This window comes from Rattus norvegicus, chromosome 10 (genome assembly GCF_036323735.1).
Source record: "Rattus norvegicus strain BN/NHsdMcwi chromosome 10, GRCr8, whole genome shotgun sequence".
NCBI classification, from domain to species: Eukaryota; Metazoa; Chordata; class Mammalia; order Rodentia; family Muridae; genus Rattus; species Rattus norvegicus.
In genome coordinates this window covers 31,498,037-31,523,370 of record NC_086028.1, presented here as the reverse complement: position 1 = coordinate 31,523,370, position 25,334 = coordinate 31,498,037, and the positions used below count along the sequence as shown (strand labels likewise).

At 42.4% G+C, this 25,334-nt stretch overlaps 1 protein-coding gene across 1 annotated transcript; it reads left to right on the top strand.

Moving 5' to 3' along the window:
* The first annotated feature begins 4,354 nt into the window (after nucleotides 1–4,354).
* On the top strand, nucleotides 4,355–24,060 carry Dppa1 (developmental pluripotency associated 1). Its single transcript, NM_001105905.2, has 7 exons — nucleotides 4,355–4,406; nucleotides 6,566–6,654; nucleotides 7,867–7,924; nucleotides 16,418–16,470; nucleotides 19,075–19,186; nucleotides 21,626–21,659; nucleotides 23,566–24,060. Exons 3-7 carry the CDS (start codon nucleotides 7,876–7,878, stop codon nucleotides 23,672–23,674), a joined length of 357 nt encoding a protein of 118 aa, NP_001099375.1. The 5' UTR covers nucleotides 4,355–4,406; nucleotides 6,566–6,654; nucleotides 7,867–7,875; the 3' UTR covers nucleotides 23,675–24,060.
* The last annotated feature ends 1,274 nt before the right edge of the window (nucleotides 24,061–25,334 follow it).

Below are 25,334 nucleotides of genomic sequence, written 5' to 3'. Positions count from 1 at the left end.
AGTTGGCTTGGGAGTGTGGAATGATTCAGCCGCATCTAACCAAGGGAACCTGGGCAGACCACCTCTTGGGGATCCACATGGGGGTGGGGAGAATGCTGTTGCTGGTGCTTAGCCGGTCATAGCATGGTTTTATTTTTTAATTGCATGCTACAGTCCTGGACCCCGACTTTGGAAATCATGGAGTCCACACTGAACTGGGTCAAGTAACATGGAAATATCCCAGTGTACTTGCCTGTGGTCAATTATTTCTAGTCAATACCTTCAGCTGAGACTTCATCTAGGTGGTACAGGGTGGAATGCAGGTAGGGATTGCTGCCAGGCAGTGATCACAGTACCTCAGTCTGCCATGTTTCATATAATGAATTTAGCTTCCCCATTAGCCACAATAATGATTTTGAGTGGCATTTTCACCTAACACTTCCTCTCTGTCTCCAAGTATGACATCCTACATACAAGGGTGTAGGAAGAGGCCCCCTGCTCCTTGCCTTCATGTGTGAGTATAGAATCAGCTCCTTGCCCACTCTGTCTTCTCACAAATGAGTTGGGAGTGTGCCCGCTGCTGCTGTGATTTCAGGCATGAGTTAAGGACATCTCCCTGCCCTTCTGCCTTTATTTTCAGTTCTATAATCATCTCTTTACCCCTCTGCCTTAATGCATAAATGTAAAACCAGCTCAGTGTCTTGCTGTCTTTATGCATGAGTATGGGATAATATTGATGTCCTTGTGTCTTGATGCATGGCCCTTTACAAAACAGGGGCTAGGTGATCAAGGATATAGCTTAGTTGCCAAGCAAGTTAAATTCTGGGGATCCACATGGTAGAAGAGAACTAACTCCCAAGCTATCCCATCTACTCTACACATGGGCCATTGTAAGCTCACCCCCCCGTCGTGTCTCTCTCTCTCTCTCTCTCTCTCTCTCTCTCTCTCTCTCTCTCTCTCTCTCTTTCACACACACACACACACACACACACACACACACACACACACACAAATAAATATAATTCAAAAATTTAAAGGGATGTGTCCTGTATTTTCACAAATTTCCTGCCACAAATAATAGGTGCACATGACTTTTCCCCCCTCTTTCTAGGAAAAACATTGATCTACACTTCAAACTACATTTGTAGCCCTGACAGAGAAGCATTCTCCAGGGTTATTTTCTTTGTGAGCAAGCTAGGATTGAAGGAAGCTGCTCATTAGGAAATGTGTCAGCTGACACAATGTGTGCACCCGCTAGAGTGTCACTGCTCTGTTACAGGCACCGCATTGCCGTTATTCCCATCTTGGACCCCTGTGCACACTGAGACCACAAGTAATATAGAGACTCTCAGCACTTCTGCTGCTGTTGATTTGTGACCTACAGGCTGAACTTGCCTGGTCCAAAACACTCGGTTCTGCAGCACAGACTTGATAATTCACCTGGAAAAGTCATCCACATGAAATATTCATGCACAGAAATATCAAGTTAATAAGCTTTCCTTTAAGCTATGTATGTAATGTGTATGAATTTAATGCTGCATCAATTCACATTTAGACGTGAGCCTCATGCATAAGACATTAGCTATGCACAAACATTCTAAAGTTTCCAGAAATATCTAACTCTAAAATTCCTTGTACGAAGGATTTCTATATAAGGGATATTTAGATTGGAAGAAAACATAGAAGATTGTGTCCACTCACTACCCAAATGCACAAGCCTCTGTGTTGGAACTTGCATGGGATCTCTCATGTGTCAATGGGGTTAGACAGCTTTCAGCTATGATTAAGTTCTGCATGGTGTTCATTCCAATTGTTCCTTCCAACAATGACATCAACCATCCTCAGGCTAAATGTTCAGGATGCACATGCAGCAGCATCATGCTGGATTTCAGGGAGAATATGCAATCTGACCTTTCACACTGTTCCAGCTGCTTCTTTTCTAGTCAAAGTAGTCACAAGGACACTCTGGGCAGGGCAGCCAGCCTGAAGCTGATTGCTTTACAGTAGTCTAGGAAGATACAGATCTTGTTGGACTCTTTATTTCCCTTGTTGTCATTGTTCAACTTCTTATCCTGAAATAATTTCAGTTGGCTCAAAATCACATATTCCTATAATCACCCAGTTTCCTCTAATGTTTGCAGCAAACACACCATGGGACCTGGATCAGTTTCCTGAAGAAACTAGCATGATGCTGTTAACTGAGCCGTGGTCCTTACTGGGTGGGAGTCCTGGGATTGGTTCTTCAAGTTCGAATGCTTTGATTGGGTGTGGTTACACAGGAGCCTAGGTTCCAGCCCGAGGCAGGCAGGGAGGTAGCTGGTGTGAGATCAACCTGATCTACATAGCAAGAACCTGCCTTCGAATAAACAAACGAACTAACCAAGGATGGGACCACAGCTCCATGTTATACAAGAATAAAATCAAACACATGCTAAGATTATGCTAATCTATACTGAACTATTTAAAAATTAAAAGTAAAGAGTACAGTGAAGAAGCCAGACCTGGTGGTGCACTCTTGCAATCAGGCACTCCAGAGCAGGAACTGTGAGACTCCACAGCCTCTACTCTTACCCACAGAGACCCACGGTTCCTGGGTTCCATGACACCTCATCTCAAAATAAATAAACAAAAATCCAGCCAAGCAGAACTCCAAAAAATTAGAATTTAACTTTAATGCTGGGATCCCCCATTCTCTGTCCTCACTGTTAAGTGTTCCCACATTCCCTCTGAATGATCTGGATAGTTGTTTTGGACTTTAACACCAGCACTACCCAATGTTAATACAGCAAAAACTACATGAGCAGCTTTCATATTTTCTACAATCCATGCTAAAAAAAAAAAGTCATAGTGCTTGTGCCATTACTCAGCAGTTAGATGCACTTGCTGCACAATGACAAAAGCCAGACTGAGTATCCCTGCCCCCATATAAGAACCACACCCAAAACATCAGAATCCCTTTTTTCAAGTGAGGAACAGAAGATGGAAATTGATGGCTTGAGGTCCAATAGAAAAACCTCATGAAGCTCTGGTTCAGAGAGAGATCCTGACTCAAAAGTATAAACAGTGCTAGAAGACCCCATATACACTCATCTGGATCTGCACGTGTTCACACACATTCACACACATATGTGTATACACTACACACACACACACACACACACACACACACACACACACTATTTATAATCCCAGCTGTGGATGTAGCTCAGTTTTAGAGGACTTCCCTGGCATACATGAAACCCTAGATACTTAGAAAAAAACAAAAACACCAAAAAAAAAAAGCCCCACAACAAACAACACCAAAACTGACATTGGAATCCTAACTCCATTCAGTAAAGCCTAACGTTATTAATCTCCCCAGTCTATCATCTCTCTTCCCCTAAATGTGTGTGGGGGCATCTTCCAGTTACTCAGATGTTGATCATCCAGATTTTTTTTACCTGAAACAGGTTTATGACATTGTCCCCAGTATTTTTAAGAAGACTAGATTGGTTGGTTGGTTGGTTGGTTGATTAGTTGGTTGGTTGGTTGGTTGGGTTACTTATGTGGTTTGTCGGAGTAAGGACACTGTCAAATTTCACAACTGTTCTGGAAATACTTGCTTGAACAACATAAAGCTGCCAGATGAGAAAGAGTAGTCATACCCAGTTTCCCACCTTACATGGCTCCCATTCTTCAGGAGCCTTGGTAGACAATTTAGTAACAACTGAAAGGTGGATCTGGGTATGGAGAAGCTTGCCTTCATCTCTTTAAAGATCAGTTCAACCTAAGCAGCCTTGGCCAGCCTGGAACTCTCTGCACAGCCACACTGCCAAACAATACAGGTCCACCTGCCTATGCTTCCCCAGTTCAGGCATTAAAGGTGTGCACCACCATACCCTGCACTCCCTACACTTCGGAAGCAGAGTACGAGCTAGCTTTATTTCTTTCAACTCCACCACTCTTATTATGGGCTGCTAGTAAACATTGGTTAGAAAAATGTTAGTTAATGGCTTCCAGGAAGTATAAGAGACAAGTGTCCCTTCTGCTCTAGTTCCAGGAACTCTTGGTTTCTAAATGTATTCTCCTTTCTGGAGTGCAGTTTATTCTCCTATAAATTAAGAGGGTTGGTCCAAGTGTTGAAGTCCTTCAGGCTTACAGTCACACCTAAGTTAAGAATCTTTGTTGCAGCTTAGAAAACAGCCTAGGGCTCCCACTTACTTAGGCTCTCCTTAGTCTGCTATATCAGTGAGTAGATGCTATCTAGTGGGTGGATTGGAGAACTGGAGAACTTAGTTTTCACTCAGAACAGGTGAAAGTGTGGCCAGGAGATAAGGATGGAATTACAAGAGAGATTTGCCTTCATCCATAAATAGCTCTGGGAGAGTCCATGGGCAGCAGAGCACCAGAAGGAGAGACTAACAAGAAGTCACTTTCCCTAAGTACAGGTAAGAAGGGACATCTGTACAGCCTTATGCTGAAGAGAAAGAATCAGAATAGTGATCTTTGGTGTTTCTGTACCATGTGGAATTACATTAGAGATGACGTGGGGTTGATTGTGAGACATTAAACAATGATGCTTGAGTCCCTACACATTAGGGTAACTTAACATCCAGGGTTCTGTGGATTCTTGGAAAGTGAATCTTTGTTTAAATAGAATAATGGGCTTTTGTAGATGTCTATGTAATGGTATATAATGTTACGGGAATGAAACCAGGGAGGTAAGGGCACATACATATTTGAAGTGTTGTTCACTGATTTCTGTGGTTTGTAAATTAGATTTTGTAAGAAAGAGCTCGTATGCAAAGTGACTGCAGATATTGGAAGTTTTGTCCAAGGTGAGGGAGGCAAGGGCGGAAGGAAGTAAATTTTGCTTTAGTTGGGGATGGGGAAGGAATGGTCAGTCTGGGAAGATGGGCAGCTTTCAAACTTGTTCACCAATGACTGGGAAGTTGCTGAGTTCTGTAACTATGGGGGAAATGTTTTGAGAAGGGCTTTAAAAAGATTTTTAAAATTGGTTAAGTGAGATTCTTCCAATGCCCCCAACTTGGAGCTTTGGTGGCTCAGGCCCTTCCTCTTGGGCTATCTGTCTCTCCTGATCATCTGTTTCACCAACAACCAGCTATTACTGGCTACTGTGTTCTCACTCTCCCACAGCACCCCTTCCACTCCACATCCCTCCTCTGTCTCTACAGTGAACTTAAAACATGTGTCATAGAATGTAATGAATATGCCTCATTGGGTACCCATCAGATCCTCATAATAGTTGTGACCTCTTACTCTGCACTTTCTATTGTATTACTATGAGTGTGTGAGTGTGTGGGGTGGAGGGAAGAAGACAGAGGGAGAGAGAGACAGAAACAGAGAGAGACAGAGAGACAGAGAGAGAGAGAGAGAGAGAGAGAGAGAGAGAGAAAGATTATAACTCACAGGAGCCCATTCTGTGTGTTAACCAATGAGTACTAGGAGATCTGATACGAGTTATGATGCTCAGGAGGAAGTGACCTTACCCACTAAGTCATCTTTCTGGTCCTTGATTAATTTCTTCCTCCATTGAGGAAGCCATCTACCCACAGCTTCTGCAGACACCACTGGACCCAACTAATGTCTAAGCTGACAGCCTTTACTTGGGACATGAGTTAGGACTTATTTTGTTCCAAGACTCTCTTGGATCCCATTGGAATATCCCTCTCTTAGTCTACTGACTGTTGGTATGATCCACATACATCACTGTATCTTATATTTTCATTTGATTTTGACATACATGTCTTCGTGTCACTCGGTCTGGCCTTCACATAAAAGTACCTACAAAGGACCTTGATCTTCAAATCCTCCAGTACCAACATTCTTGAATTACATACAGGCAAACACCACCATCTGTGGTTTATCAGACGTGGGTGACTGAACTAGAGGATCATACCCACTACACAAGCTGTCTAGTACCTCATACACCCAGTTCCCATACTAGAAGTTTTATCACTTAAAAAGAAAAGAGGACAGAAAACCTAACATGTTGACAAATATTTTCAGTTCCAACCTTTGGGAGATTGAGGCTTAGGATCGGGGGTTCAAGGCCAGCTTTGAGTTAGGAAGGTATCTCACAATAAAGTATTCAAACTCCATGAATCTCCTCCAAACGCTATCAATGAAGCAGCTCTTCCCTCCTCTGCTGATAGCCCCACCCCTCATGCCCAGCTCAGGCCTGAGGAACTAACTCATCCCCTGCAGACCCCCAGTCTACAGGAAGCCCACTGCTCTGCCTCCTGAGCCCACAGACAGAGTCTTGATTCCTTCAACCATGTTTCTCTCTGTTGTCTCTTCCACAGTGAACTCCTGGAAGACTGTAAGGTGACCTTGCTTGTCAGCCCAGCACTCACAGCAGTCCTCAGAGGCCACCAGCTCCTGGGACTGCCACACCCCAGCAATGACTTTCTGTGTCCTTAGGGAAAGGAGGGCCCTCACAAAGTGGCTTCTGAGTCCTGTCCCTGCCCTGCCCCCTGTTCTTCTCCATTGATGTTCCTCACTGTCCCAGGCCTTGTCCTCTCCCTGCCACAGTCACTCTCCTGCATCTGCACCTTTGCCCTCTCTCTCTCTTCTCCCCTCACAGCTCTTTCTGGCTGGCTAACCCTTCTTCAGCTTTGTTCAAAGACCTTCTGTGTGACAGTATTAGAAAGTGCATTTAAGCCGACAGAGCAGGCTGAGTGCACACCTAGCCCTGCAACACTGCTGCCAACGCTCCCTTAGCTTGCTGGGTGCTTCCTTTGTGGTTTATCAGCTCTGTTCATGTGTTCATCCATGCAGGGAGACAGTGAATCCTATATTTTCTGTTTTTTAAACAAATAATATTTTCTATATATTTTCTATGTATGTATTACATGCCATAGTCAATAAACAATCCACATTTTCTTATGGTCTCATAGTGACATCTTTGATCCATTGATAGAGACTGGAGTCATAGAATTGTATGTTTTCTGTTAAAAACCACAAACAAATTTATAAAATGAGTAAAATTTTAGTATTATGTTACTGTTTTCTATAGTAAGTTGGACACATTGTAATTTTTATAAATCAATAGTATTAATACTATTGCAAGCACATTATCATTTTTAAGATTACATTTATTGTTTTCAATTGTATCTGTATGTTGTGTTTGCATGTTTCTGTGTGTGTGTGTGTGTGTGTGTGTGTGTGTGTGTGTGTGTGTGTGTGGTGATTTATGTATGTGATTGCAGTTATTTAAGGAAAGTTTGATGCTTGTGTTTGTCCAGTGATATTGGCTGTGAGCCTCTCAACCAGGGTGCTGGTAACGTCCCCCAGTTTTCAAGTTTTCTGTAAGAGCAGTTGGTACTCTTGACCAGTGAGTTGTTGCAACAACCTAACGGTAATGTTCTAGTGAGAGTAGAACTTGTTCATACTCCCTCAGCTTTGGTCTATGAGTGCTAACAGTGGAACTAAAATGAACAACTTCAAAACCCTTGTCTTTGACCTGTATGAGACAAGGTGCTTAGACACGATGTTTCTCATTTTTACTCAGTCTATTTTGTTAATACTGAACTTGATTGAGGCTTAGGGACCAACCACTGTGGCTACTGAGCAGGAAGAACCTCAGTCAAGCACGAGGTAACTGCAACTCCATTAAAGTTTGTTCCTTGCTGAGTGTTCTACTAGTTCTCCCAGCCTCTTCTCTCTGCCTTCAATTTTTCTCTGTTTACTGTCCTAATTGTGCTGAGTACAGGAATGTATATGTGAAGGCTATATGTGGGCAGGCCTTGAAAAAAGCAGTGTTTGGGAGGACAGGGGGCCCCAGCAGAGAGGCCTATGTGGTTCATAAAGGCAGGATGAGAGGCCTCAGATACACAGTGTGGTGAGGGTCACAGCCAACCAGAGTGTCTCCTCATTGTCCTGCAGGTCACCATCATGATGCCCCCTCAAGTCCTCATTTCAGGTCTCCTACTCCTTCTCCCAGGTAAGTCAGGGGTGAGCAGAGGGATGCCTGGGAAATGGAGGTTCAAACAAATACATTCCCTGAGGTCAGAATCACAGGGTATGTATGAGCAAAGAACCAGGATGAAACCATAGCCCCCAAAATATTTCTTAACCCCCATGAATTTCAAAATTTATGGCTCATATATAAGACCCACAAGATTGTCAGCTAAGAGATGAATATATGTGCATGCACATAAAATTCAAGTAAGGGCGAGCACATGTATGTGCAAGTTATAGTCAACCCATGAGAGCTACAGAAAATACTTTTACTTGGACCATATGACATTAAAAAAACCCTCATTTTCAATTATTTAATTAAAATACTCTTTGAAAACACTCTATGATATAGGAGTAAACAGTTAATTGCATATTATTTCTTTTTGAGACAGGGTCCAAGATAGCTTTGGCTGCCCCTATAGAGGATAAACAAGAGTGAATGGACTCACTACCTCCCAAGAGCTAAGACACTAGGTGTGAGCATCTACATCTCATATTCATTCTAAATTCTACACTCTGATCTCCATTGAGTGGAATGTGGAAGGTCATTAATTCTTATCATATGTTTCTATAAATTTATGATAGTATTTATTATATTTGTGAACATAAAAATGTATTTGCAAAAAGTGGAGTGATGAGTGTCCCAGTGATAAGTACACTCCCATTACACGCTCATTTTATACAACAGGGAACATGCTTTCTCAGACCATGGCCCAAACACAGGGGCTAGGCATAGACTGGGCTGAAATGGAGTGACCACTCTGTGACTCTCACAGTTCACTGTTTTGTGTCGTTTGCTTATTCCTTTCTCCCTGTGCTGGGATCCAACCCAGGGGCTGCCATGGGCTAGGTGAGCATGGCATCCTTGAACTGCATCTTCAGCCTCAGATTTCCCTCATGTGGAAGCAACTGGTAATAGGGAATTCTGTCCATCCTCTCGACAGATACATATTAAAGGTTTAAAATTTGTATGATTTAATCCTTGATTTTAATGTTCTGGTTTTGTGGTCTCATGATATGAGTCTTGTTCAGTTTCTGGAATGTTATCAACACATAAGAAGGAATTCTTGTTCAGGTTTTGGTTTGGTTTTTCTTTGTTTAGGATTAGTTTTGAGAACTGTTCCTAAAAGCTCACCTCTCTTGGGGGTTTAAAAAAAAACATCCTGAGCTTGGCCTGGTGGTGCACACCTTTGAGCCCATCCTGGGGAGGTAGAGGCAGGCAGATCCCCATGAATTCAGCCAGTCTGTTGTACATACAGAGTTCTAAATACTGAGGTCAGCCAAGGCTACATAGTTAAGAGTTTGTCTCAAAAACAAAAGCAAAAGCAAAACAAAACAAAAAGCCCAACAAACAACAAACAAACAAAAAACAATGAAAAGTATAGCATTTCAATAGTATTGAGAGGCGTTAGGGGTGGTTTGAGCTAGGGTCTCATAAGCACAGGCTGGTCCTCACTGGTCTCCTGCCTTCACCTTCAAAGTTCATTTTTTGCAGGAACCCATCTTTGGGCACTACATCTGAAAGAGCATTTTCAAAATTTTAAAAATTTTAGAGTCGGTAGACATGCTTGTGGTCCCATTTCTCAGGAGTCTGAGGCCAGAGGAAAGCATGAACGAGAGCCTGCAGTACAGAGCCAAGCCCTGTCTACAAACCAGCCAACAAGTCAGGGATAACGGTGCATACCTTTAATCCCAGCAGGCAGGATTGGATGGATCTCTATGAGTTCCAGGCTAGCCTAACATGTGGGGGTGCAAGACAGGTGTGGACTTTGCAGGGTCAATTTAATGCCTGTTAGGGTAGGAATGCAAGGCATTTTTACCTTTCTTTCCCTTGAATTGTTGGCCTTATCTCTAGAGGTAAATGCCTTTGTGATTGGTTAAGGCTCTGGGGGATTTTGGGAACGTTGGCTGATCATTTGGTTCAAGCTAGGGGGTAGGGCAGCTTCTACAGCTCCTGATTCACTGCCCATGAAGGTGGTTCAGGCAAGGTGGTGGGGCAGCTTCCTGATTGGCTGCTGGTAAGGGTTGGGTTTCCCTGGAATTCACTTGTTTTGGACTTTTCCAGTTGTGAGAAACAGAAACTTAGGCCTAGTCCCCCAAACTGTCAGATTGCAGCCTGTATGGAGTCACTCTGGCTCTGGCTAAATCTCTCTCAAAGGAGTACAATCATGAGGATGTGCCTTCTTCTGGTGATATTTCCTAATCTCCTTTACTAAGAGTCAACACTGACAATAGAAACCAGTACTAACTTGTCCCTATTTTCTAAATTCAGAACATCATTTTGTAATTGTCCAGTCTTGTGTAGTTGTTACTTGCTTTTTTATTTATCTACTTGATTTTGAGGCTGAATCTCACTGTGTGGTGTGAATGGCCATGATCTCTCTCCGAGTAGATCAGACTGCCTGAAAACCCAGTAATCAACTGCCTCTGTCCTTTGACCAATGGGAACAAAAGTCTGTGTCACCACGCACAGCTGCTTGAAATCATTAATAGTGCCCTGTTACCAAGCTTAGAAATTCTTTCACAGGTCAGTGTTCAAAAGGCCTCTGTCTGGCTCGTCACTGGGTCCACAAGAGTCGCTCTGTCTTATCCTTAACAATCAGTCTGGGGGTTGGGGATTTAGCTCAGTGGTAGAGCGCTTACCTAGGAAGCGCAAGGCCTTGGGTTCGGTCCCCAGCTCCGGGGAAAAAAAAGAACCAAAGAAAAAAAAAACAGGACCCCCATCAGCTCCTCTGCACTTTCCCATCCACTTGGGAGATAAAATGTCCCGGAGCAAGGAAAGAGAGGCTCCCGAGAGGGTGGTTTCTTTTCTTTTTTTTCTTTTTTTTTCTTTTTTCTTTTTCTTTTCTTTTCTTTCTTTCTTTCTTTTTTGTTGTTGTTGTTCCCATTATGATCTTTTGATTAGGGTTGTTGGTTTCAGTTGTTTTCTTTTGGTTTGGTTTTGGGTTTATTTTTGGTTTTTCCATGCTTGTTTTTTTTTTTTCTCCACCAAATTTTTACTGTCCAGGGAGGGTTTGAATTGTTTTCATGCCTCTGTTCATACATTATACTGGACTAGCAATCTAAACGTGTGAATAGTTTGTATCTAATAGTGTGAATAGACTTACCTTAGCACACCCACACCCACTCCCTGCTGTGTTGTCCTCACTGACTTTCACACTGATTGACAGGAGTGCTTGCCCCTCAACACCTAGTTCTTGGTTCCTGAACCCAATAGACCTATTACTTAGCTGGTCCTTTAAGGGAAAGGGGAATGAGGGCCAGCAAGAAGGCTCAGTGGGAACAGGTGCCTGTGGCCAAGCTAGATTACCTGAGTTCAATTCTTGCAAGCTAGTTGCTAGAAAGTAAGAATGAACTCTCTCAAGTTGACCTTGGATCTCGACACTTTATCCATGGAAAATTATACATACATACACACAAAGGGGTGAAGGGGAGAAGAAAGAGAAAGAAATGAAAATAAGTAAATACAAACAATTTTTATAAATTTTAAAGTGTGTTGAACTCTACCTCCATTAGCTTCCTGCATGTAACATGTGAACACATTTCTTTCTCTTTTTTCCTGGAGAAAACATCTAGATTTGAATTACATCACATCCATTAAAAAGAAGAGTGTTCGGAGGAGCTGATCCAGGTTCCTGGATTTTATTTTGTAGTTAGCAGAGCCAGGATTGAATGACACTGTTTCTGGGGAACCATGACAGCCAGCAGAGTAGTGTGTGTGCTTCTCCTGCTGGAGTCCTCACTGACTGTTTTTTCCAGGCAGTCTCTTGTTAATTCCAGTCTTGGATCTCTGTGCACTCACAGACCATCAGTAGGGTGTTTGGATTCATATGACACTTCTGATTTTCCTGATTTGTGAATTACAGGTTGAACCTGCCTTGCCCCAATACCATATCTGCAGTTCTTCAAGATCTAAAACCTCTTGGGCATTGCCTTAAAAGAAACATCTAGAAAACTCAATGCCATGAAGTATTCATATGCAGAATGATCAGTGGTTTATAAATGTACATGTAACATTTGAAATGTATGCAGATGTAAGCTACATCGATCCAAATTTAAACCTGAGTACCATCTGTGAGCCATACAGAATTTTTTTTCAGGAATACATAATTATGAAAATTCCTCATACCACAATCTTTGCATAAGTGATATTCACCACATTTCTCTTATATTGGGGGGAAAAAGGCGTAGAAGACTACATCTATTCTTTATCCAAAAGTACTAATTCTTTGTGTTGGGCTTTGCCTGGTATCTCTTGTAAGACAACTAGGCTAGTTCATCTTCAGTTATGCTGCAGTGCTGTGTGGTGTGTCCTCTCAGGACTGACTACATTAAATATACTGAGCCTGTAATCTGTGGGAGAAGTCAGTCATTTACCAGTGAAAGGTACAAAATCACACCCAGCCTGGTCTCTGTTCTCATGTCCATGTTGTCAGTGAAACTGCCTACTATTGGTGAGCCTGTCTACCCTCGCCCTCCCTGCCATATCCTAGTTGGTCATTGACAAAGAACAGATTTCCAGAGAGGAGCCTTTCCCCGGACAGCCTCTCACTGCTGTGCTTTGGAGCAGGTGTAGCAGACGATTCTTCTTGCTTGACTTGCCCTGGCTTTCATATTGATTTCAAAATTCAGGCTAACAAGTTTTTCAAGGAGACTTACAATTTCAAGTAGATTCAAATCAATCAGTATACCTGGGCCTACTCCAAGGAAACCTATAACTACTCCAAGGAGACCAGCAACCACCACAAAACTCACACCAACTCTGAGGAGACTCAACAACCATAAAACCCACAATTACTCCAGGAAGACACACAATTTCTATAAAATCCACAACTTCTCCAACAAGATCCCAAATTACTACAAATCACAGCTACTCCAAGGAGAAAAACAACTGTCATAAAATCCATAGCTAATTCAAGGAAACCCACAACTACTTCAACGAGACCCACAAATGCTCCAAAATCAAGCACAATCCTTGGTAAGTGACTGACTTCTCCCACAGATTACAGGCTCAGCATATTCAAGGCATTGAGTCCTGAGAGGACACACCACACTGCATCATAGCTGAAGGCTAATTTGCCTAGTTGTTCCACGAAAGTTCCCATGCAAAGTCCAACACATAGAGTTAGTACTTTTGGAAAGAGAATAGAATAGACACAGTCTTCTATGCTTTATTTTCCCCCCAATATTAGAGAAACATGGTGAATATCACTCCTCTAACACCAGTACACACGCATACTCACAAACAAGGTAAAAACCCATGTGTTCCAGGGCTCAGAGTCCTTCTCATGGGATGCTATAATACATACAGGATAACAAGGCAGTCTTAAGTACAATCTTAGGCAAACGGTTCTTAACTCAGATCCAAACAATAATTTCATAACATCTATGATTCTCTAGTCTTTTTATGTGCAGCCTCTGCTGTGCAAGAGCTTGAGAGGGAAGACACATATCTCTATCAGATTCCCAGAGGATTCACTACTAGCCAGACTTAGGTAGATCATTGATCTAGGATAGATGATGAAGTTGGTAGAAATCTGGGTTAGTGGGAAGTAACTTTCCGATAAAAAAAAACCTAAGGAGTGACCAAGGGCTAGGTTCAGGTAAGAAGATTCTGGACCCTTTACCTTTATCCTGAAATTGTGCCATCCAATGTGATCATCACTGAGACCACACTAGAGTGAAGCTAACATTTAGTGTTTCCTGAGCACTGAGCAGTATACTACACACTTTCTGAGGCAGTGTTGAATTCTCAGACAACTATTACTGTTATAGCTGTGCTTTGTTCCCATGGAATAGTGACAGGACCTGACACAGATTCAGAAAGTTCATGGTGGAAGTTATGAAGACAGAAAGTGACTCAGATTCTGTCTCTGTGCACTTGAATTGGAAGTTGTTTTTTCTTTTTCTTTTTTTTTTTCTTTCCTTTTCTTTTTTTCAGAGCTGGGAACCGAACCCAGGGCCTTGCGCTTGCTAGGCAAGCGCTCTACCACTGAGCTAAATCCCCAACCCCGGAAGTTGTTTTTTCTAATTCCAGGATCAGGCCTCCTGTCTTGGGCAAAGATGTTTTGTGGGTTTGTTCTGTATTCAAATCCTCTCTGGAGAAGACTTCAGTCTCCATTTTTAGGGGCAGTTGATGCTTTTTGGCTTCAAGAATCTGGTAATATTTGTGTATAGGAAGAAAATATAAAAATAATTTTCTGATAATTTATACATTGAGTTTATAGTCTTTAGTTATTTGAAATGTTCACAACTGGGCTGGAGATATGGCTCCAGAGCTAAAAGCAAATATTGTCTTTGAGATCCTGAGTTGGTTCCAGGAACTGACACTGAGCAGCCTGTAATTCCACTTCCAGGGGACTTAGTCCCTCTAGTCTCCATGAACATCTGCAATCAAATGCAGAAACCCACACACAGAGGGCATATGCATGTGTACACAATTTAATATAAAAATGTATTCATATGCTTTGCTGACACCATAACATTTGTACCTCAAATGCCGACACATATGAATTTACACTTAACAGTAATTGATAAATTGTTAATTGATAGAGGTGGGAGAAAGCTTGATGTCCAGAGACAAGATTAGGTTCAAATTTTCTTACATTCAGGAGTGAAAAGGGAGCTGTTCGAGGGATGACTAACACTGCCTAAAAGCCAGTCATCAGTGGAGTAGGGCTGGTCTTGAGGGGCGAAAGGATCACAGAGTGTTGTTGTTGTTTTTGTTGTTGTTCTGATGGTAGGTATCGATTTCCTTGCCTCCCATTGGCCTGTGGGAATATCAACCAGGAGGATTCTGAAGGAGTGGACTACAACCTGAGGTTACAACTGTGATATTAAAAAGAAAAAAACAAAACAAAACAATTTGTTCCAGGCAGCAACACACACTATAGAACACTGAGGATATCTCAGGATTGACAGAACCTTTCAATACTTAGCTTTTGGTGCTTCAGAGAATAAGGTTCATGGGCTGAGTTTCTAGAACATAGATAAGTAACCACCTTCATTGAAAACTAAAATTTAAAAAAGACAATGACATTTTATGTCATTTCTAAATGACATAAGCTGCTGGGTGCTACAAGTTGAGTTTTGTTTTGTTGAGACAGGATCTCAACTTGGCTGGCAGGGAACTCATTTTGAAGACCATTCTTGACTTGAAGTCGTAGAGAACTTCTTGCTTCTGCCCCTAGTGATTAAAACTATTTGCTACCATGCCTGTCGGTGTTGAATTAAAATTTTTATGTTTCATAACGAGTCACTTACTCTTATTCCTGCAAGGTTTGACTTAGAGGCCTAAGTCAAAAAGAAAGCCTAGACTACAGATGTTACCTAAACTTAGTCATTGTCTTTGGCTCTTTGGATGGGCTCACATAGTGAGTAAATTAAATACAGGAATGTGGGAACTGAGGAGGCCAAGTTATCCAAATTTATCCATGCTGGGCAATGACAGATTTACAAGTCATTGGGATTTCCATGGACCTGTAGTATTTCCATGCATTGTATGGGCACTGCGCATGTGCATTGCGGGCAGAAATGTCTGTCATTTGTTGAATTAGACACGTATAATCATCTGATAAATGCTTTTTCAAGAATAAAATGAAACCGAGGGACTCCCGGTTAGGATGTAAAGCATTTGTTTATTGTTGTTACTCAACAGAATGAGAATTATGTGCATATAAACTTTAGAAACCATATGATTTACAATCTATTCCAAAAATAGATGTCTCATAAACACTGTGGATATGTGAATGGAGTTCCATGACTCCCCTGCCACACCACATCCTAATCCTTGCATCATATGAGACACATTGGCTTTTGGACTATATTATAGATGTTTTCTAAAGGAAATCTGATTCAAGTCAAGGAACATCAATGTTAGATGAGAAGACACACAAGCTGTATTGGATATCGTGGTAGTTCCATTCCTTCTGAGTGGGGTCATTTCTGACTTTTCAGTGTGTGGGCGGCCTTCCTGCATTTACTGTCCTCAGCTCATGTAGGGCCGTCAACTGTTTCACAAATAAGTTCTCTGGTTCACCCAAATATGTAGCTGAGCCTTGGCATGTGCATGTATTTCTTGGCCCAGGGAGGTGGGAAGAGAGGGAGGAACAGGGGAGGGAGAGAGAGAGAGAGAGAGAGAGAGAGAGAGAGAGAGAGAGAGAGAAAGACAGAGAGACAGAGAGACAGAGACAAAGACAGAGACACAGCAAGAGACAGAGGAAGGAAGGAGAGGAAGGAAAGGGAGAGAGAGGGAGGGAGAAGGAAAGAGAAGGGGGAGAGGGAAAGAGAGGGAGGGAGAGGTTCAACATAGAGAAATTTAGTAAAATGTTAAGAATTTACTGTGATGCTCATAATGCTATAGTATTTGATTTTTATTAACTTTGAACTCAGGATAGAAACTGGTGTGAATGTACGTAGCTTCCATAGTGAAAATACAACATATTCAAATTAACAATCAATTTTCATTCTTGTTTAGCAGCTTGGACCACTACTGTGACATCTTCAGATCAGCTTTGGAATAATCACACCGTAAGCCTATCCCTCTGTGTGTTAATAGTGAGGTTCATGTGTCTAACATCCTGCGATCATGTTGCCTTTAGACACTTTGTCTGTCAAATTAGTTCACAGACTTTTGTCTCAAAAAAAGAAATAAAAATGTAAAAGTAACTGTTATTCACCTTATGTAATTGTCACTTTGAAGGTCTACTACTAAAATAAGCTCACCTGTTGTAGTTCTTTCTGAATTCTGGATGGCGGGTTTAACTCAGCTGTTCAGGCTCAAACTCTGTTCCAAGCTGACTGATTCAATCTGACTTCTCTTAGCTTCTCAGTGAATTGCTCTACCTAACTCTGGCAATCTGTTCTCGTCTTCTGGTTCCTTCTCATTCTCTGGCTTGTTCCATTGTCAGCAGGGTCTAGAATCTTCTCTTGGCAACCTGTCTCTGTAAAACTGTCCCTATAAAACTTGCCTGTGAACTCCACAAACTAAACTACCCTGAACTCCATTCCGGCAGCATCATCTCTCAACTCACTGACTCAACTGAACTGGCTGACTAGAATCCAGAGCAGTGTTAGGAAGTTTATTTTGATAGGGCAAGTTTGTTAGTTGTACCCAATAAATGATATTTTATAAAACAATTAAGGAGGTAAGGACACGGAGATTGATGATTTTTATACGGTTAAAAGTTAGGTTAGAGGGGTTGGGGATTTAGCTCAGTGGTAGAGTGCTTGCCTAGCATGCGCAAGGCCCTGGGTTCGGTCCCCAGCTCTGAAAAGAAAAAAAAAGTTAGGTTAGAAAAGAATGAGCTAACCAAAGGAGAATAAATTAACCTGCCATATTTGTGTATCTGAGTGCAATGTCAGAAGCCATCATGCCATGTGGAAAGTACTGTTCACTGAGGAGACTCGACAGTTGTACTGAGCACAGGTAACTGCACACAATCATCTTCACCAGTAAGAACAAAATAATTTAGAATTAAATTCAAAGAAAGTAACAGGAAAATCTGGACTCTGCAGCTCTCAGGCTTCTCTAGGTGCATGGAGAACAGTGCATGCAGAACTGGGCAGAGGCTCTCCATTGTGTGCTGGTGTCTGGAACTTTTTATTTCCTTGTTTGTGAGCCAGGGGCTCCTGGAGACCAGGCTGGCCTTGACTTCCGGACAGAGCTGAGAAGGATAATGAACTCCTGAGCCTCCTGGCTCTGCTTCTCCTCCTGGGATCCCAGGTGGGCACAGCCATGCTTAGCAACAGCAGCCAGCGTCCTGAAGCTGAGGATGAGCTCCCCAGACTCCATCTCCTGGGAAGGTTGGAAAGCTGTGTGAAGGTGAATGAGGAGGGAGAGCCACTGCTGCTACTTACAACCAGGAAACGCTATAAAGTCAATGTTCAGTGGGCAGGGCGGACACTGCTGTGATCCAAGCACTCAGGAGGTGCAAGCAGGAGGATCACAAGTTCATCACATTGGCTACATAGTGAGTGGTAGGCCTGCCTAGAATACATGAAACCCTGTCTCAAAACCTACACACATTACTTTATATCCACAGCAGTATTTGTCAAGAAGTATCTAGGATTACTTACCTAATATCGCACTGACCATGTTGATAGTAGCCATAGAGGCAGAGCTCAGAGAGCTGAGCTAATGAGTCCGTGGTCTCATTGACTAAGCAGAAGAGCTGGGGTTGTGATCCAACAATGAGGCTCATACATGGGCAAACACCTGATCTTGGTGACACCACCTCTCAGGGTCTGCTTAGGGCTAGTAGACCTGTGCTGAGCTATGAAAGGACCTAAGGTGACACCCAGTCTGTTTCATGCTTATTTCAGTAGGAGGTAACCCGTGGTCACCTGCACCAGTGCACTAGGACGCAATTTGCATTTCTGTCTGATCACATGGTGTTAATCAGGCTGCATCCACGGCCAGCTTTCCTGGGTGGCTTTATAAAGATGTAGGATCTTGCCTCATGGCTTGAGGACCATGGCGTTAGTCCCAACTATCCCGGGGGAGAGGCATGTGCATCTCTGGTTAGAGACCAACCTGATCTACATGGAGAGTTTTAGGCTGACTGTAACTATAGTGAGAAATAAGGTACAGTCTCAAGGTAAAAGAAAAAGAGAATCCAGAATTGCATTTGATAAAAAATGTAGGATCCATTAGTCAATGAAGAAAGATCAGACTCGGCAGCTTTACAAACTCTGGCAACATCAGAGGATCAAATTAGAAAGCAGCCATTGCTTTTATCAGTAGAATAATAACCTAGTGATAGGATAGTTAATGCAGGTATAATCACTCAAGCTATGCAACCTTGTTGTCATATCAGGTCATATAGAAAAAAAATTTAATCATCCTCCTAGACACTTTGAAGTTTGTATTGGCTAGAATTTCCCAGCTTAGTACCAACTCAAATTGTTTGATTTTTACTTGCATTCTCTCTCTCTCTCTCTCTCTCTCTCTCTCTCTCTCTCTCTCTCTCTCTCTCTCTGCCTCCCAAATAGTGGAAAGCAAGGAGTGCTTGACCACAAACTTTCATATTCTATCTTAGTCACTGGCAATGGAGGGAAAGTCTGGGTGGAAGTAAAGAATGTGTTTTCTGCTCACCTCAGTCGGTGCCTCTTCAGTTACTGATGTTTCCTTAGGATGTGGTCCCAACACAATCCCCCCTGAAGATCTCCACAAAGGACCTCTATATTGGAACCTCTGTGTCTGCTGCACTCCTGATCCTCCTTGCAGGTGTCCTGGCTGTCCTAAGTGAGTGACTTTATCAAGGTTCCCCATGCCAGGAATGGGTCTGGGTCTCCATGACAAGAAAACAAGCAAAAAATCCAAAGAATTTTAACAGAGCAAAATGTTTTTCTCCTGTAGCAGGGTGCAAAGCCAGTTTAAATGCACAGAGTAAGCACACACAGTGGGGCTCCTGCTGGGCCTTGAACTCTAAAGCAGAGAGGTCCCTTGCTTCTGTCTGAGAGCTCACAGCTTGGCCTCACATTCTTAGGACACTGCTGATGTAAAGCAGTGCAGTGGCCAGGGAAAATGGCCTCTGAGCATGGATTTTGTCTGTAGGAAAATGATGGCTCCATGGCTATTCTTGCCTAATGGTGTCTTTCCACATTTCTTTCAAGATGCCACATCCGGTCTCATTCAGCCAATTGAGAGAAGACAGTATGTTTCATGTATATTCTCCTAGACTAAGGAGCTACTCAGGATTCTCAGCCACTCTTGCTGTTACCCCAAATACCAAGGAGTTTATGTCACATGACTTCTCTGTGTTCCCAAATCCAAGATTCATACTGAAGTCCCTTCTGGATCCCAGGGGATGTGTTAGGACTTTCTAAGCACTAATATTATTTCTAACATTTGGGACATGCTGAGTGACTGCTATTACAGTATCTCATAAAGATTCCTTTTCACACAACTTGTAAAGCATGAATCATGTCCTAAATACCACTGTTTGTTTATCTCCTTGAAACAGAGTCTCAAATATTCTAGGGTGGCATTGAACTTATGTACCTGAGGCCATCTTAGGATGTCATAGCCCTCTGTGTCTATGTTCTGGTATCACAGCATACACATACATTTTATATTTCAATTGATGGCCACCTCAAGAAATGAATAAAATCATGTTTTCCATGAAGAAGTTTAACATGGGGCTGGAGAGATGGTTTAGCACTTAAAACCATGTACTGCTCTTACTGAGAGTCATTCCAGCTCCTGGGTGACTCCGAACTGATTGTAGCTACATCCTCCTGGATGCCTACAGATTGAAATCTAGTGCACAGACACACACACACACACACACACACAGAGAGAGACAGACAGACAGACAGACAGACACAGAGACACAGAGACAAAGAGACACAGAGACAAAGAGACAGAGAGACACAGACAAAGAGACACAGAGACACAGAGACAGGGACAGGGACAGAGAGAATTTTTAAAGAAAAAAATTAAAATACTACAGCACAAGAATCAGTTGTACAAGGTTGAGATCTGAAACACAAGAGACCATTGTAAGACCTATGGTATGTTCTCTCTCAGCCTGAAGATCTGGTTTTGTCTCTTTGATGATACTTTGAAAGTTCTGGGACATATTTAATAGAGGAGGCAAATAAAACACTGGATGGGAAACTGCATGACAAGCACTGGAACAGAGTTTGTTGAGGGTGGCACTCAGGCCTGTGTGGCCCTTTCGTGCAGAGTTTGTAGAAGTGCACACAGTGTTTCTGTCTGTGTAGCCCATTCCCTAGATAAGAATGTCAGCCATCGGTTGGGGATTTAGCTCAGTGGTAGAGCGCTTGCCTAGGAAGCGCAAGGCCCTGGGTTCGATCCCCAGCTCCGAAAAAAAGAAAAGAAAAGAAAAAAAAGAATGTCAGCCATCATTATTCCAAGACACCACACATGAGCTCATTCCTGACCTATTTCACATGACTGGGCAGAAATTTGGGAATGAGAATATGCCTGTCATAGTTTAGGATGTTTCCCCCTAATATTTAGAACTTGGTTGTTCATAATGGTCATTTAAACTGGTCCTGGGAGTATGAGCCTATTATCCCAGGATTCAGGCTGTGGAGACAGAAGGATTACACTTCATAGCTACTTTAAACTATAAAGGTAAGATAATGTATAAAAGAAGGAATAGAAATTGCATAAAATAGTACAAATATGTTCCATACTTACCCAAAATTTTTATTCTCCCCAGAGGAAGGGTGGTTACTGGGAGTCTCGATGTCTCTGACAGGAAGGGGAGGGTGAGGAGTAGGTGGTAGCACTCACTGCCTTGCATTACTGAAGGAGCCAAAGCCAGTAGTACAGTGTGCCACCTCAGTGACGTTGTCAATAGTGTCCCCAAGGGAAGAGGTCATTAGTAGGACCTTGTGTCTCAGGTCTCTTGGAGAGTCCATGTTTAGCTTATTTTACACCAGCCAATTTAAAAACCTAGACTTCTTCATTTTTTTCCAGAGAAAGACTGTTTACCAATTCCACTCTTGCAAGTTAGGAATGCTATGCGGGTGATGGCAGAAAGTCATGAATGCAGAGAAGATACATCCTGTAGGGTCCATGGTCACTAGGGAATGGTTCAGTTAAAAACAGACACAATGCTCTTGACTAGATGAAAAATATCATGGATGTCTTTGATGACATGTTCAATTTACCTTTCAACTCCTCCCAACTCCCCGCCCCCCATTTTAGAGTACAGACACAGAAGAAAGAAGATCCTGGAGAGGTAAGCTGACTTGACTTGTGCCGGTTACTTTGGAACTTACAGTACTGTGGATGTCTTCTGCTTTCTTTCTTTCTGTTCCTTTTTACCTTTCTCCGTTTCCCTCTCCTCCTCCCCTTCCTTTTTTTTTATTTACTTATTTTTAATCAAAATGTTTTTCATATATTTCCTTCATGTTCCTCCAGCTCCTCTCAGTCCGCACCTCCTCCCTACCCACCAAACCTTACTTTTTCTCCCTCGTTCAATGGATGGGGGCAAGGGGGAGAAAAATAAAACCTACAAAAATACAAACATGAGATCAAAATAACCCCCTGAATACCATTTTGCGTCAGTTGTCACCCTGCACCATCTGAGCTTCCTGACCCTATGTCATTTCCATACCTGTACACATGATACTGACCCAGGCAAAGAAAAGCTTTGTCCCAGCATCTCTGTAATTCTCAGCACAGGTGTTCTTTTGGCTTATTTCAGTTCTACATTTCAGTAGCAGTGGTGGCCAGTGTATAGGTAACAGAATCCACCATGTCAAAACACTACCCATGAGTTAGTTTCGTTCTGTGATTTGCTCCTGAGAGTTCTAGAAGCTCAAATCCCAGTCCACCATGACTATCCACAGTAAAAACTCCTCCTATTATAGCTCATGGGAAAGGCCAGACCACAAACCCCAGCAGTTCTCTCTCAAAAGCATTTCCTTTCCCTGTAGCATCTGACGTTGCTCTATGCAAGTGTGGGCCATGCATGTCCTCCTTGCAGCTGTTTCCAAGACGACCAGCCCCTGTGGAAACGCACTGTTTATTCCTGTACACATTTTCCCACTCCATGTTACTTTTAAAGTATGCAGATGCTATGCAGATTTCAAAATCATTTTTTTCCTTAGCAAGAATTCATTTATTACTGTGTTGGGAATTGGTTTTGGCAGTAGTTACAGTGGCATGTTTGTGTGTGTGTCCATGGCCCCTGAGAAGGTCAGAGAACAATTTTGTGGAGGTGGTTCTCTCCTTCTGGCAATCCATGGGATCCAGGATGTAGCATGGGTCACCAGGCCCTCCTAACCTTAGGGTCACAGTTCTAAGCTATAAATACATGAGTGATCCAGTTCTTAACCCAGTTCCAAAATGCACATCCTGATTAGGTAACTCCATTTCCTGTTAGACATCTATCTTACAGCACACAGCTAGTGTACCTGTTTCTCACTGCCATCACCATCAGAAACCCAGGTCACTTGCCTTTTTTTTTTTCTTTTTGGTTCTTTTTTTCGGAGCTGGGGACCGAACCCAGGGCCTTGCGCTTCCTAGGCAAGCGCTCTACCACTGAGCCAAATCCCCAGCCCCCAAGTGTCTTAGATCTCTGCACACAGAATTAGGAGTTTCACTGTGGCAGTGTTACACATATCTGCTCTTATTTGCCTCTTTTTTTTTTTTAACTTTTGTGGTTTTTTTTTTTAAGATTTATTTATTTATTATATATAAGTACACTGTAGCTGTCTTCAGATACACCAGAAGAGGGCATCGGATCTCTTTACAGATGGTTGTGAGCCACCATGTGGTTGCTGGGAATTGAACTCATGACCTCTGGAAGAGCAGTCGGGTGCTCTTAACCGCTGAGCCATCTCTCCAGCCCCTAGACATCTATCTTAAACTTGCCACTTTTGTGTTCTATTACATGAGTAATAGATGCATGGATGACAATATGAACTGTTTTTGTTTTAATGGGTTTTTATTTTCTTTGATTTTTTTCTTTGATGTTTATTAAGCAAACTTTTCTATGACTTAATACCACATCTCTGTGTGGTACCGTTCATTCACTGTCACAGACCCAATATCCAGTCATGCTGTATCATGAATGAACAGAATCTGCTCAGATCTCAAAAGTGACCTTCCTGTTCTTTTCTCCACAACTCTCTCCTCAGCGCCGTTGTCTTCCATGGATTTCAGAATGGAGTTTTTCAAAGCACAGAGCAATCCCAAGCTGTAGACGTCTACGTCATCGAAGACAGTAAAGTTCCAGTTGCCCATTGAGGGGCCATCATCCCAAGACTGCAGAAGAAAGAATGGGATATGAACATGCTGTTACATATTTTCTGTCAGTTCATGTGGCTCCCACTTGCCAGGAGTCATGGAGAGAGTGGCCCTCTCGCTGTCTATAGGCCTAGTCACTGTTTGTATAGCACTCATTCTTACCACACACCGGGGAGCATTCTGTCAAACAGGAACGGTTTAGAATTGCCTGTGTTCTTTAGGTGTCCCAAGTTGTGTCTGTGAGAGAAAATCATTGGTAATGAAGAAAAGGGACTTCTATCTTAGTTACTGAAACCATCAAGAAGAGAGAAATAAGATTTTAAAATAAAAATATGTAAATAAATAAATAATGCAAGTGGAGAGGGAAAGACTTAATTTAGAAATGCCTCATGATTGTGTTTTCTTTCTTTTATTGCAACTTAAAACATTATTTTTCTCACCTTACCCCAAGGAGCTTAAGTCATGGGAGCTGCAGGTTTAATTGATTTGGTAAACAGAAAGGAGTCTAGACATGTCCATGCTATCTAATGGCAGGCAGGCAGGCAGGCAGGCAGGCAAAAGAGAGAGCTTCTTTCTTCCAATGTCCCAATTTTCTTCCAAATCTCCGGCAGAAGGTGTGTCCCAGATTAAAGGGTGTGTACCAACATGCCTGGGTCTGGGACTTGCTTTGTCCCAAGTGACCTTGAACTCTGAGATCTCCTTGCCTTAAACTGCTAGGATTCATAGCCACTTTACATCAAGATCGCCATACCAAGATCCAGGTCAGAATCCTGTATCTCACAGCCTCAAGATTAGGATCAAAGGTGAGCCTTCCAACTCTGGATTGTAGTTCATTCCAGATATGGTCAAGTTGTTAGCCAGAAATAGCCACTGTACCCACTGAGCTCTGAATTAGGAGCTAAAAGGAGGCAATGCAGAATGGGAGGAGAGATGAGGGAGCGGGACTCAGAGAAGTCCTGTTGCAGGTAGGACAGTGTTTGGGGCTATCGCTGGTTTCATATAGAGGTCTAAGCTTCTAACTGTCTCCAGCCATGTTTATATTTAAACGTGTTTCAGAAAACAAAGCAGGCTGGAGAGATGGCTCAGCAGTTAAGAGCATTGACTGCTCTTCCAGAGGTCCTGAGTTCAAATCCCAGCGACCACATGGTGGCTCACAACCATCTGTAATGAGATCTGATGCCCTCTTCTGGTGTGTCTGAAGACACCTACAGTGTACTCATATACATAAAATAAATATTTAAAAAAAATAAAAAAAGAAAACAAAGCATTTTTCATAGTGAATCAGTTTGTCATAATCAACAAAATACTTGGTTTTGCTAAGAGTTAACAAAGGCTGCTGTATTGATATCCTCCTTGCCTATTTTATTGCTCACAAGACCCAATTTTCTAGGGAGTATTAACTTCTACAAGAGATTTCTGCCTCCTGAGTGCTGTTGTCCCTGGTTGTCCTCCTGTCTCGACAAGTCCTCCATGGCAACTATTCTCTCTCTCTCTCTCTCCTCTCATATGCACGAATGCATGCAAATACATAACATATAAGAAGATTTTAAAACTTAAATACTGTAGTTAAACCAGGTAGACAAGTTCAATATTTAGATGCCAATTTTTGGATGCACATAGTGATTTACTTAAAGCACCACTTGTAATGTCAGTTTGCCAA

Excerpts from the sequence above, each read along its gene's own strand:
- Dppa1 (NM_001105905.2), top strand. The coding sequence starts at position 7,876 with ATGATGCCCCCTCAAGTCCTCATTTCAGGTCTCCTACTCCTTCTCCCA. Across the intron at positions 7,925-16,417 it reads TCTCCTACTCCTTCTCCCAG|CAGCTTGGACCACTACTGTG; the intron begins GTAAGTCAGGGG and ends ATTCTTGTTTAG. Across the intron at positions 21,660-23,565 it reads AGAAAGAAGATCCTGGAGAG|CGCCGTTGTCTTCCATGGAT; the intron begins GTAAGCTGACTT and ends CTCTCTCCTCAG.